At 42.8% G+C, this 14,522-nt stretch overlaps 1 protein-coding gene across 1 annotated transcript; it reads left to right on the forward strand.

The window, feature by feature from the left end:
* Window positions 1–434: 434 nt before the first annotated feature.
* On the forward strand, window positions 435–6,369 carry LOC310771566 (regulator of G-protein signaling 4-like; the record flags this gene model as incomplete). Its single annotated transcript, XM_083664150.1, has 5 exons — window positions 435–478; window positions 1,110–1,214; window positions 3,320–3,384; window positions 4,816–4,979; window positions 6,127–6,369. 5 exons carry the CDS (start codon window positions 435–437, stop codon window positions 6,367–6,369), a joined length of 621 nt encoding a protein of 206 aa, XP_083520276.1.
* Between the last annotated feature and the right edge of the window lie 8,153 nt (window positions 6,370–14,522).

Consider the following 14,522-nt stretch of genomic DNA (forward strand, 5'->3'; position numbering starts at 1 on the left):
AAAAACGTAAATGACAACGCTTGATCAAAATAATACTGATCGAACAGACGATGATATATAACAGTGGAAGAGCATCAGAGGGAGAACTTTCCCTTCAGAGCTGGGACGGCCATAATGCAGACCATGCAGTGGAACACCTTTTGTTTTGCTTACACACTCCTATCCTTCCCCATCTGCTCTCTCTGTGTCTCTCTCTCACACTCACACACACACATACACACACACACACACACACACACACACACACACACACACAGAGTCTGGTGTGATTGGTCAGTCCTCTGTCAGCGTGGATCCTCGAGGTATAAAACCACTGTCGGGGGTGGAGACTCCCACAGTTGGCTGACTGAGGAGACGGCTATCAACTCTCAGCTGCGTACCATCATACTGTTGAATCTACCTTCCACTGGATCTGGATCTGTAGCAAATCCACCATGTGTAAAGGACTCGCAACACTCCCTGCAACATGCTTGAAAAGGTAAGCCTGAAGTGGCTCGAGCAGCAGGTGGATCAAGCTGTTTGAAACTGCATCACAGCACTTGAATATAGTAGATTGCAAACTGAAACTTAACTTTCCACTGCTTTCTGACAGTGCTTCACAAACTGGGGTACGCGTACCCCTAGAGGACTAAGGGGCACGTGCAGGTACAGGGGGTACTTGAGAGAAAGGGGTAAATGGAAAAATGTAAGAAAAAATCATAAAAAATGTTAAAATAAATCTGCCCAGGAGGCACTAATTGTAAATCCTTCATTCCATTTCTTCTTATGTTGTAATGCGATATTCTTCAAAATGGGATCATTTCATCATGCTATAGTTTTTCTCTTGCAGTTTTCTAAGCAAAATGTTATAGTCGGGTAAAGGGGGTAGTAGGATTCAGAAATCAGGGAAAGTGGGTACTGAAGCCCAAAAGGTTTGAGAACCACTGAACTAGAAATTGATTGCAATTCAACAGCTGATTATGAAAAGGCATATGTAGAAATAACTTAAAAAACACAATTACACATTAATTACATTGCTCCATGGTTAAGGCAGATCTTCATACTGAACATGCAAATGATAATGATATAAATAAATAAACTGAATGCATTTCTCGCTGCTTCCCCTGCAGTGCCAAAGACATCAAGCACAAAATCGGCTTCTTGCTCCAGAAGGCTGAAGCCCAGACGACGGAGCAGAAACAGACCAAGGACAAGACCGACGCTGCTGTAAAGAGGTCAGCTAATTGGTTTATATATATATATATGCTAGGCATCTCGCGCACTGAATACACGTGCTCGATTCCTAGGCTCGCTCACTGCGTGGCCTCGCCCATCCTGCAGCTCGCTGAGCTGGCCCTGCAGCTCGCATTCGCAGCTCGGCCACTGCACGGCCTTGCCTGCAGCTCAGCTGCAGTGTGGCCTTGCCCTATTGGTGCACATCTCCCTCAGTCTTTCTCCCCCTCTCTCTCTCTCCCTCAGTCTCTCCCCCCTCTCTCTCCCTCCCTCCCCCTCCTCCTCTCCCTCTCCCTCAGTCTCTCTCTCTCATCTCCCCCAGTCTCTCCCGTGAGCCTCAGAGTGATGACATCACTGATGACATCATCACTGATGACATCACTGATGACATCGAATTTATGACATCACTGATGATATCATCAGTGGGACAGAGAAACAGACAGACAGAACCCTAGCTCCCATTTATATTTTGTTTATTGTTATTTTATTGTCTTATTTCTATTATTCATAACTTTCTGTCTCTAGGCCTATTTTTCCCTATATTGTGAGCAACTGCACCCAATTTCCCCTCGGGGATCAATAAAGTATTTCTGATTCTGATAAAGCTGATTTGATAAGAACGATTCGACAGACAGATGCCCATAATATGAATTATTGGAAATAAACAGAGTCTGCTTTCTGCTGTAAGCAAAGAAACAAGGAAGCAACAGCCATTTTTTGAGCGTGAGTCCAGTTTTCATGATATACCTTTAGTCCGCACAACCACTATTGTCCCGGGTTTTAGGGGGTTGTTGTGGTGTACTGACTGATGGTCCTCAGTGGCTCTCATCGTTCCCTGTGAGCACGTTAGCATCCACCTGACCTTTACCTCACAACCCACTCACACATGATTACTCATCAGTACACAAGCCACACACATGATTACAGATCATCAGTATTGGCAAATCACTTTCCCTGGAGTTATTGTTTAGCAGCCATCATCATCATCATCATCATCATGATCATTTATTCATTCATTCATTCATTCATTCATACATAAAATTGCCAAAGTGACGTCTGTCTGTCTGTCTGTCTGTCTGTCTGTCTGTCTGTCTGTCTGTCTGTCTGTCTGTCTGTCTGTCAGCGATTTTGGTCACGTTTTTGGTCCCACATTGTGAGATTTGTGATGATTTTAGTCAGTAATGTCACAATGCCTATGACATCATCAGTGATGGTCACTCGAGCAATTGTGATTTTATGACATCACTGATGATGTGACTAACCTGTTCTGCCACTTCCAGCTTCATTCTGATGAAGGTCGCCATGACCTAATGTAAATCTACAAATAAACTGGAAGTCATACAATGTGCTGACTGGACTCTACTTTTCTCTCACTACTGATCACTCACTGTCACGTCATCGGTGATGCGAAGTTGTGCAATTGTGCGCTGCGCATGCCAATAGATCAGGCGAAGCCACGCAGCGGCTGAGCATGATATTTCCAGTGTTATACATCCCCATTACAACACAAAGACATGCCCTTTATTCAAGTGCTGTATTACAGTATGAATCATGCTGTTATTGAGATCACATGGTTCATCTTCACTCTTATGGATAGATTATTATTATGGGTGGTGAAAGGGTGATGGAAGGTGATATTTATGTGACACATATTAGTATCATTAGATTTTATGGCAGTAGGCTATTGATCAGCTTGGTGATTGATTGGTGGAGGTATCACAAATAATGTTTTAAATACAGTATGTGATGCTACCTCTCCATTTAAACCAATGATGGGATTCTTTTGACTGGTTCCTCCCACCTACTCAGCAGAGGAAGAAACACTGGAACAGTTAGATTACAGCGCAGCCAAATGTATCCGACACCTATTTCATCCGCAATTCCCCAGGGAATAGACGTCGCTTGGGTTAATAAAGCACCAAAATGAGACCAATCCAGATTAAATATACTGTGAACACAAAATCGTATATTCGTATCATATATTTGTAATCTGTGAAGTCTAATTTAGACTTTAAATAGAAATGGCTGAATGCATCGTACGAGTTTTCATTCATTACACCTATTCTGCATCCTCATTGAGAACCCTTTTCTTTTTTCCTTGATTCAGTCTTGCTCCAGCAGCTGAGGTGGAGAAATGGAAGGAGTCCTTCAGCAACCTGATGAACAGTGATGGTGAGTGTTACACGGGCCTGAGCATTTGAGGTTCTGTCCAAACCCAAATGGCCTGTGTGTGTGTGTGTGTGTGTGTGTGTGTGTGTGTGTGTGTGTGTGTGTGTGTGTGTGTGTGTGTGTGTGTGTGTGTGTGTGTGTGTGTGTGTGTGTGTGTGTGTGTGTGTGTGTGTGTGTGTGTGTGTGTGTTTGTGAGTGTTCTAAGAATTGAAGGTTGTACTGTTTGTGAGGAGAAAAGTAGAGTGCGCACATCTACATATACAGGTGCCGGACAATGTGAATCCACCAAGAGCAAGACGACTCATTGGCCTCAACAGAACTATACAAATAAAATAAGGTCCGCACACTGGACATTTCGTTCTAACAGAACTTCTGAAGAACTGATGAAGTTCTGTTAGAACGAAACGTTAATAAAGTGACCCGGGAGCATCCTAATTCCAGTGTGTGGACCTTATTATATTTGTATACTGTACTCTTTCACTCGTAACTCACTCATGGTCAAAATGTCAGCTAAATAATTAAAATATAAATGTAAAATCAGTAAAACAAAATCAGGCTTCTCAGTTCTACAGTAACTACCTGAACAACAATTTACATAAACTAGTGATTAGAAAGCATCATCGCCTTGCACTATTGAGCATGACAGACAGACTGGAATTCATGACAGAATGGAAAGTTACAGTGGAACACACACACACACACACACACACACAGATGCATTCTCATGCTCTAGACGTGTGCTACGTGTCTCGAGGCACTACTGGGGGGCCCCGAAGGGTCATCTAGTGCCTCTAGACACGTAGGGCCTGCTGCATAATTATGCAATGCAGAGTGTGTGTGTGTGTGTGTGTGTGTGTGTGTGTGTGTGTGTGCTTGCATACGTGTGTGTGCGCATGTGTGTGTGTGTGTGTGTGTGTGTGTGTGTGTGTGTGTGTGTGTGTGTGTGTTTATGTTTGTGTGTGTTTATGTTTGTGTGTGTGTGTGTGTGTGTGTGTGAGCCCCCTGTGTTGGGACAGAAGAGGAGCAATGGCCTCCTGGGAACAAGCTGAGCTTGACCCGCTTCATTCCAAGCCTCTTCCTCTGACCTTCGAACACTGTGATGTCTTCCTCCTTTCTTCTCAACGTCAGCTATCGGCTCCTCTCGTCATCCAGTATTCAGTACTTCCCCCCCCTGGAAATACTTCTGAAAAACGGCAGTCTTTTTATCATCAGGGTCGTCTTATATTCGCACCCATGCAGGAAAGATAGTCCTGTCCTGTGGTAGGTCAATGGACATGATGGAAGTAATACTGCAGTGGTTTCATTTTCTGTGTAGCTGTTCTGTGCCGTAAAGCAATCCAGCAGATTTCCCGCCAAATCCGACCCCCATGACACACGATGCAAGTGTAGAGGCCGGGAGAGGCTGACAGTCTATCCTCTCATCCTTGCTGTCAGGTGGCCGTAAGGTCTTCACCAGCTTCCTGAGGTCAGAGTTCAGTGAGGAGAACATGGACTTCTGGGTGGCCTGCCAGGATTACAAGAAGACCTCGCCCTCCAAGATGGCCGCCAGAGCCAAGCTGATCTACCAGCAATATGTTGAGGCAGACTCTCCTAATGAGGTAATGAAAATCTCTGGTAATACTTGATGTTAATATACTTTATATTTTATCGAGCAATTATTATAACACTGCTATAGCTGGTCAAATACAACGTGATCCATTAAAAACTGTTTTGAAGAAAAACAACACCAACCCATCTGGAGTTTGATGCAGATATTTAGTATGTAATGTGACTGCGATTTCCATCTTTCCAGACTGGAAAGGACAGAAAACCTGACAATGGTTCAAGGCTGAAACGCATACGTTTCTTTCCCCTAAATAAATCAGAAAAAGTTGACTCGTGAGTGCTAGTTTCCTGTTGAGCTGTGCGTGCTGCAACCTTCTTTCCATACTCCCACCACCTGCGCTTAGAGTTGAATGTGAGCGGAAAGCTATGGATACACATTTGGATAACACTAACATGCGGATTACCACTCACTTGACTACCTGAATACAGCCTAAAAATACCCCTCTGCACCGGAATATATACACTTATTATTTACAATAATGAGAACCTGAAGTGGAGTTTCCAAACATTGGTGCACGTCTGTTTATAATGCCTTGGAATTACTTTATACTTTATACTTTTATTTATTTATTCATTTATTATTATTATTATTTATTATTAATATTATTAATATTATTAATATTATTAATAGTATTATTATTAACATTATTCATATTATTCATATTATTCATATTATTCATATTATTTGCAAAGAAAGGATTATAAGGATTTGTTCCAGTTTCTCTCCAATTTTTTTCCATGCTCTCTAACACCCACCTTTTTAACAATACATGCCAACAAATTGTCTATTAAAAATCTCATGACTTTTCCATCCTGGAAAATTTATTTTTACTGGTTTCTTCATAGGTATTCAATATTTTACCATCACACACTTTTAAACAATCCTCCCACTTCCCATCATATAAAACCTGCAACTTTACAACTTTTGAAGTAACACGTGGAGATGGAGGAAGTTATCTGAGGAACATTCTATTTGTTTACTATATCCCAGTATATCTCAGTCCCATCCACTTCTGAACAGTCCCTCTTTACATTCTGCCCCACAACAACATTGTTTCAACTGGAAATTCGTCGGATTACGGCGACAAGATGCCATTTACCATGTAACGACTTCATCTCACACTCCTTCTGTCATTTCAGGTCAACCTAGACTCAGCGACCAGAGAAGAAACGAGGCAGAACCTGGAGTGCGTCGGCCCGTCCTGTTTCGACGAGGCCCAGAGCAAGATCTACACCTTGATGGAGAAAGACTCCTACAGGCGTTTCCTCAACTCCAAACTGATCCGGGACCTGTCTCAGACACACGCCTCTGCCACTCAGGAGAAGAAGGGCAAGAAAAATAACTGTCCAGAGAACAGGAAGACGTTGACCTGCGGTGCCTAGATAGGAAGCGAGCGTGAAATACTGTCGAACGTGCGACAAACTGAAAATACATCAGCTCATAAGAAGGTAGACATTGATAAGGAATCGGACCGCTTTGCCTCTTTTGTGTCCAGTGTGTATAATTTAAGCCAATGGGATCATGAGATGTGACTCTGATACAAAAGGGGCGGGGCAGCTTCATCATTCATCTCTAACCGTGAATAAAGGAAAGATTATTTTTGTTTTATACCTGTGTTCATCCCTCTGCGTTAAGGGCTTTATTTGTTACATTCACCATCAGCCTTCACGTATGTGTCAAAATGACTAAATGTTGAAATATTTCATGTTTTAACCTTTGATGTTTAAACTGTTACTGTTACTGTTACTGTTACTGTTACTGTTACTGTACCTTACCTGTAACCTGTTATCAGCGTCATGACCAGGTGAAACTCACAACACAGAAAACGATCTGAACTACCTCTGTGTCTGGAATTTTTCCTCTGGAGTTTTCCCCTTGCGTGCATTTAGGGTGACCCTGGATGCCGTGACCTGCATGGCAGGTCCTGGCATTTGGCCCAGGTCACCTCAATCAGGGCCAAAGCTGAGGGACGCTGGTAGGTTAGGGAAAGTGCAGGGTTCAAGTTAATCTGAGCTCTGTGGGGGGTCCGTCGAGAGAGAGAGACAGAGAGAGGATTCACTACTCAACACTTGACAAGAGAATATGGCGCTCGTTTGTAAAAACATGTTTTTTTAGCCCATTCATCTCGTCAATGTAAATATAGGCTAAGTGGCTACTCATTGAAAAAGGCATTATTTGTGATTAGAGTTGTTAGTATGTACATTAACGACCCCCCTGAACCTAGGCTGAACCCTGGTTAGGTGGTAGGTTAGGGTGAATCCTGGTTAGGTGGTAGGTTGGGCTGAACCCTGGTTAGGTGGTAGGTTAGGGTGAATCCTGGTTAGGTGGTAGGTTAGGCTGAACCCTGGTTAGGTGGTTAGGCTGAATCCTGGTTAGGTGGTAGGTTAGGCTGAACCCTGGTTAGGTGGTAGGGTTAGGGTTATTAATCCATAGTTACGTGAAACATAATTTTTGCAGTAAATCCCCACACTGAGTTACTTCCTTGTTTGCCTGTAAAGAGTGCTCCCGCTGTACACAGCGCATGCACTGTATGTCGCGCATGCCTGGCGGCCATGTTTAGAAAGTAATTCCGGCTATCTACTTACCTTAAAAAAGATAATTTCTCCGCATTTGGATGAATATTATTTTCATCTCGTGGTGCGTACCCGAAGCACAACGTGTATTTTGGCGCTATTTGATGTGTGTTTTTGGTTATTTTGAACGGGTGTGCCATTGGCCTCCATTATATGGCGATACTTACTAACTTCACGACTGTAGCTCACTACTGCTCGGACAGTGACGGTAAAGGCATGGTGTACCTTGGTTATGTTGGGGGGGGGGGGGTATGGCAAATGAGCTAAACTCCAGAAAAAGTGGCATCCCTTTAAGCTTCATGATGGTAACAACTGCCCCTAATGTAAAGTAGGCTACATACAGCACCGGAGCACCTTCACATTACGCGGAGCCAATCTCAACATGGTGTACGGCCCAATGTTTTCTTTCTCTACTTTCTACTGGATGCTAAGCACGCTTCACTGTCGTATTGTATTGTCGCCATGTGGATGCTACGCGCGCTTCACTGTCATATTGTATTGATCGTCATGTGGATGTCAAATACATAAAGGTCAAAATATGACTAAGCTTAACATTTGATTGATTGCTTGTCAGTGTTTCCAGTTCTGTTGTTCTGATCTGTACTGTAGGCTATCTCTGGAATTTGTACAGGGTACTTGGACAATGGGCATGTGTTCACTTTTGTTCACCATCTGGCAGGCTAATGTAGGAAAATGTTTTATTATTGAAACATCTACTCTAACTGAGAAAATACATCTCTTGATATTTATTACATGATGTCAAAGTCCTATTTATATTTATGTTATGATACCTGGAATGTCTGTGGCTATAAATAAAACCATGTGTTGCAAGTTTGGAACAACTTTGTATGTGGATTACTGCACACCCATGCATAGTTTTATTTGGTGAGACGAGGGGGAAAAAGTTCTGTCACCCCTTTTTAAAGTCTGCAGCCCAAACATATTGGTGAACTTTGTGTGTGTGTTTCTCCAGTTTTGTATGTATCACAATTTATTTATTTTTGCTGAGAGAAGTGTTTTGTTTCCTTCCATACATGGGCACTTTGTCAGTATTGGGTGCTGTCAGAACTGTGGAATTAACCCTCAAGCCAGGAACTTGAAGGGCAGCTTTATTTGATGCAAGGGTTGGGATTTATTTATTTATTTATTTGGAGAAATTGGAAGGGTCGGGATTTGGTCAAATCGACGGTGCTTTCATTGGTTTTATTCACTGGTACACAATGAAGTAACGTAATAAAAATAGAGTCCGCACACTGGCAGCTGCTCCCAAATATTTATTCGACCACAAAAAAGTGTGACGTTTCGGGCAAAGCCCTTCCTCAGACAGCTGCCAGTGTGCGGACTCTATTTTTATTACTTATCTGCACTTCAGTCCTGCACCTGACTTTAAATCCCTCACTGGATGTGCGTGCCTTTTTGTACTTTTTACACAATGAAGTAACCCCTGCCTAAAGTAATGGGATTTTGATATTTAAACAATGCAACAGGGAAAAAAGTGTAAATCTTTTAGTATGTAGGCTTATTGTTAAATAGGTGTAGGCCTATATCACGACATGGAAAATTAGCTCACAAGGTGAAAAAAATCAATTTTCATTTCATTGTGACTATATACATACAGTATACAGTAGGATGTTCCCCTCAGGTGCTCCGACTGACCAGAGGAGGCACTAGTGCCGCGACTAGGACACTTCGCCCTAATCCGGCTTCCCACCCGCAGACAATATTGTACCTGTATGGACACCTGACCAAGTCGGAGGTAACACGGGGGCTCGAACCTGAGACCCTTGTGTGGGTAGGCAGGGAATCTACCACTGAGATGCCCAAAAGGTAATATAATGACTGGTGAAATGTCATGATGCCATGTCAAATGTCTTTCTTACTGTACCCAGGCCAAATCTTAACTCCATCTTAAACATCTTGCTTGTCTACTTGCATCTGTTCAGTTGTAACTAATTGAATGTACTGTAGGAGCTTCAGGGATCACCAGCACACCAAAATTGATTACTTTATCACTTCTCTGAAGTCCTGGCTATTGACACACATACAAAAAACACCCAACTGATCAGTGACAATCAAAGTTTGTCTTCATTCTCTTCACATCCCTTCCCTTCCACGGCAAGAAGTTAAAACATTTAGGCCATGCTGTCAATACGAGGGATCGGCCGATCAGCATTTTGGTAAACAAACCGCGTCACTGGGTGGCAACGGAAATATAACCCTATGGAGCGTGAGCTTTGGGAGGCTTGGGTGTCTGACTCTAGCCAGGCTGACTCTGTTTACATTTTAAAAACTGCAATGGTTCACACAACTTCAACACAACATGCATATATTATACATCACACTCTTGAGCTACTTCTGCTCTCACTCAGAATGTAAAAATATAAGTGATGTCATGTATAGTTTTTGAGATATTAACGTTTGTTTGGCACAACTCACATTAATAACTGCCGTGGGGTTCCATTTCTGGGTGGCAAGTGATGTCACACTGATTCGTCCTATACATCAATGGATCACACAGAGTTTGTATAGTTCAGTTTGTGCAATCTCACACATGTGCCTTCGCAGTGCAATGTGTCAATAACATGAATAATCGATTGTAAAAGTGTTGACTCATGTTGCTCAGGCCTCGCCTCTGGTTGTTTATTTGGATTTACCTCCAAATAAGATAAGGCTATTGACCGTAGTTCTATTCTCAGCCACACGTCTATCTTCATGTCTATTTACGGGTACAGCATTCAATTGTGTTTGGCAACGTGACACACACACACTTTTATGCTTTGGTGGAAATAAACTTGTTTAAATGAAACCTTGTGCACGTCGGACTTTAATAGCGGAGAGCAAGGGGAAATATGTGTAAATATTTAGACTAAGTGTCGCCGTGCTTCTCTGCTTCTTAGTAAAGTTAACAGAATAGAAAGATATTTAGAGGCGGAATCAGTAAAGTCGGCCTGGAGCCTATTTACCCATCGATATCCATCCTGTAACACAAAGCAGATTACTTCTTCAAGAGCTTGCAGGCCTAAAATGGCTTCTTCTAACGGATCTGAAGCATGCTGGGTTGATGCTGCTATTATATTTTTCATTGTTTGGTGATTTTGTCCAGAATTCCATGACCATCTGTTGTAGGTAGAGAGATAACAGTGAAACTATGATCAAGATTGTTTCTTCTACATTCTCTAATTGTGTTAATCTCTTGCAAAATTATGAAGTTTAGAAATTCAGCAATTTGCTGAGGACCCCCTGGAACCTCCTCAAGGACCTCTGGTGGTCCTTGGATCCCATGTTGAGAACCACTGATCTAAAGCATAATGCATATAGGAATGAATATATAAAGCATACAATACATAATTCCGGCAGGGACGGAGGGTTATTTTCTGAGTGAATCTATTTGTGTATGTGTATGTATAGGTTTTTGTAGATGTTTGTGGTTTCTTTTTTTACGTTGAAAATTTTAAATAAATGTATATAAACAAAATATATATATAAAAAAGAATACTCATGGCTGCACAGACACACGCGTTTCTCAGTATACAGCCTATTTAGATTCTGCAGCAAAAACAGGGGAGTCCACACAAAATCGATAAATCCATGTGGAGTTGTTGTGCTTGCGTACATGTGATCTCATCTTTCATCCAAATTGTATTAGAGTGCTTTAGCCTGAGTAAGGGGGCAGAAACTAGGATTCAACCAATATGTTTTTCGTTAAGGCCAATATCAATACTGATCATTTTGGGCTGAAGCCGCTGAAATGTGAGGAAATTCCAAACATGACAGTGTTTAACCCATCGGATAACCATGAAAATAGACTCATGAAACTGTTTAGGTGGGTTAGCAGCAGCATCTTAAGGCCGGGTATGGCAGGTTTCACTGACCCCTAAAAACTGTGGAGGAACATCAAATCCTCCTCACCTTCAACCTATCAGTGCTGGGCAACATTGACTGGCTGATATCCAATCTTTATTAAAGAGTCCAGTCCAATATCGGCTTGCTACCTGTATATTGGCAAACCAGTATATCGGTCGAACCATGCTGGGAACATTTACACGTGTTCCGTCATACAATCCTATAATAAGAATAAGAAGTATCTGTGTGTGTTTGTGTGTGTGTGTGTGTGTGTGTGTGTGTGTGTGTGTGTGTGTGTGTGAGAGTGAGTAGGTGATTGCCCTAATTAGCTAATGATGTGATGTCATCAGTGATGTCATCCTTCCTGGTGCCAATAGAGCAGGCGAGGCCATGCAGCAGCCGTGCTGCGGACGAGGCCACGTAGCGGCTGAGCTGCGTATGCGATGCACAGTGGGCGAGCTGCAGGGCGGGCAATGTCGTGAGCCCGCGCAGCGGGCAAGCCTAGGAATCGGGCGCGCGTAGCCCACAAGATTCCTAATTATATAAAAAACAGCAAGTGGGCACTGTTTGTTTCCATTTTTGTCCCATTTTTGTGAGTGAAGTCATCAGTGAACAATAATTACAATAATTAATCTCTGATTAATAATAATACTAACAATAATAACAAAACGTAAATATGACATGATGAATGAATGAATGAATGAATGAATGAATGAAAGTTTTATTTACGTGTCAGGACAAATTACATGACCCATCCCACATGGGATTATCAGACACATCAACATAAAGTAATTACCATATCGATTCCGGTGCATAAACAATACAAACACACACACACAGCACGCACAGCGTGATAATGATTTTATTATCAGTATTATTATTATTATTATTATTAGTAGTAGTAGTAGTAGTAGTAGTAGTGTAGTAGTAGTAGCCTATAGTTTATATTAGTGCTTATGGCAAAGAGATCCCTGCGATGCTTGTCAAAGTGGATATATCTCGGTATTAAGCCAGACAGTGACATGGAGATTTACAATGGTGAGCACACACACACACACACAACCTGCCCATGCCCTGGGAACATTGAGCCCTGGGAACATTGAACCCTTTGTCATGTTCCCATTAGCTGCCATATAAACCCCGGGAACATTGAGCTCTGGGAACATTGAGCTGACCCCTACCTCTGTATCTTCTCTTCCTTCTACTTCCTGACCTCTGTGTCTTGAGTGAAATACCTCGCGTGAGCATGTAAACCCATTAAAGCTCTCCTGCTTCTCTTCCATTCAGACAGAAATACAGTTGAAAGCCTGCTGTTAATTTTCTCCTCCCCTGACATTTCAGTGCACATAAAAATCATCGCTCCACTTCCTGCCACCATGAGCATGTACAGCTACCATTGTACAGTACTACCAAAATAAAACACCCATTGAGTGATTTTATCTTGTAGGAGGAGGGTGGGACAATTATGTAAGTGAGGCAAAGACAATGAAAAAGCTAGGGTGGATCATGTACAGTAAATGACCCAAATACGAATATTCGATATAATAGCAATCTTTATATCAGAACACATAAAACACCTTAACAAATGGCCTTAAACATCTGCTGGTGTTTTTTATTTGCTTCGACTGATCTACACGTACAGAGCATTGCATTGTTCTCAATGGTCAACGGACTGCATTTATACAGTGCTTTTCTAGTCTACCACACAAAGTGCTTTACAACACGCCTACATTCACCCATTCACAGACACACATTCATACTGTACACAGTACACACACACACACACACACACACGCACACACGCACACACGCACACACGCAGAGTGCTGGCACAGCCATCAGCAATTTGGGGTTCAATATCTTGCCCAATGCAGACTGTAGGAGGCGGGGTTCGAACCACCAACCTTTTGATTAGTGGACGACCCGCTCTCCCTCCTGAGCCACAGCCACCCCCCTCAGGGCCTTTTACTTTGAAAATGCACTTTGCAGTGATGGATTATGGTGACATAAATGGCTTATACATACTTAATGAAGGTATTATCAATGTCCCCTCGCAGAATGTCAAACATGTCATGAAGCTGTCACAAATTACTGTTGAAACCTTGCACAGCTTGAGCATAAATACAGGAGCAAAACAGAGGCCCCACAGAGAGACGAGTTAGCCCTACAGCGTCTGTGTTCCCTTCTGTGGACAATAAGCCAGAGCCAGACACCCAGCCCCCAGGGTGCATGTGAATATATGAAAGAGAGAGCGATAAGGTGTGTGTGTGTGTGTGTGTGTGTGTGTGTGTGTGTGTGTGTGTGTGTGTGTGTGTGTGTGTTGTGTGTGTGTGTGTGTGTGTGTGTGTGTGTGTGTGTGTCTGCGTCTGCGTCTGCATACGTGCTCACTGGCATGCGTGATCATATTAGTCCACCAGATCGTCCTGTCAGGTCTTAATGAGCAGGCCTGGAGGTAGAAAGGCAGGAGAGAAGAGAGGAGAACAGACAGCGATAAGCAGGTTAACCTTGACTGAAGCTTCGGGCCTGAAAATGTGATCTGGACCAGACGCTGAACGAGTTCTGCTGAGCTGAGCCTGTGAGAAGATGAGATCTTAACAGCTTAAATCACAAAGTGGGGCTGCAGCCAAAACCATCTCACTCCCAAACCAGGGTTCGAGTTATGTGGGGGCCAATGGGGGTTGAGCTCACATAGGAGAGTCTGAGACCCCATAAACACGTACACCTGTGGGGGTCTAACATACGTACCAACAACCATTATTTTAATATTTTTCAATGTAATTAGCATTATTTAGGCTAACGAGATGAATAGGCTAAAATAAACATGTTTTCAGTTTTCCAGAAGAACGAAGCAACATGTTATCTTCACTTCACCACCTTGGAGAAGACCATTTGTTGTGTGGGGTGTGAAAATGGGCTGCTGTGTGTGTGTGTGTGTGTGTGTGTGTGTGTGTGTGTGTGTGTGTGTGTGTGTGTGTGTGTGTGTGTGTGTGTGAGAGAGGGAGAGAGAGAGACCACATAATGAGCAGTGGAGCCTCTCTCTCTCTTTCTCTCTCTCTTGTAACCGACCGCTTAAAAAAGTAACCGACCCCCCCCCCCCCCCCCCCCCTCCCCGTGTGCCC

Source organism: Poromitra crassiceps (genome assembly GCF_964638095.1).
Source record: "Poromitra crassiceps genome assembly, contig: HAP1_SCAFFOLD_818, whole genome shotgun sequence".
Classification (NCBI taxonomy): domain Eukaryota; kingdom Metazoa; phylum Chordata; class Actinopteri; order Beryciformes; family Melamphaidae; genus Poromitra; species Poromitra crassiceps.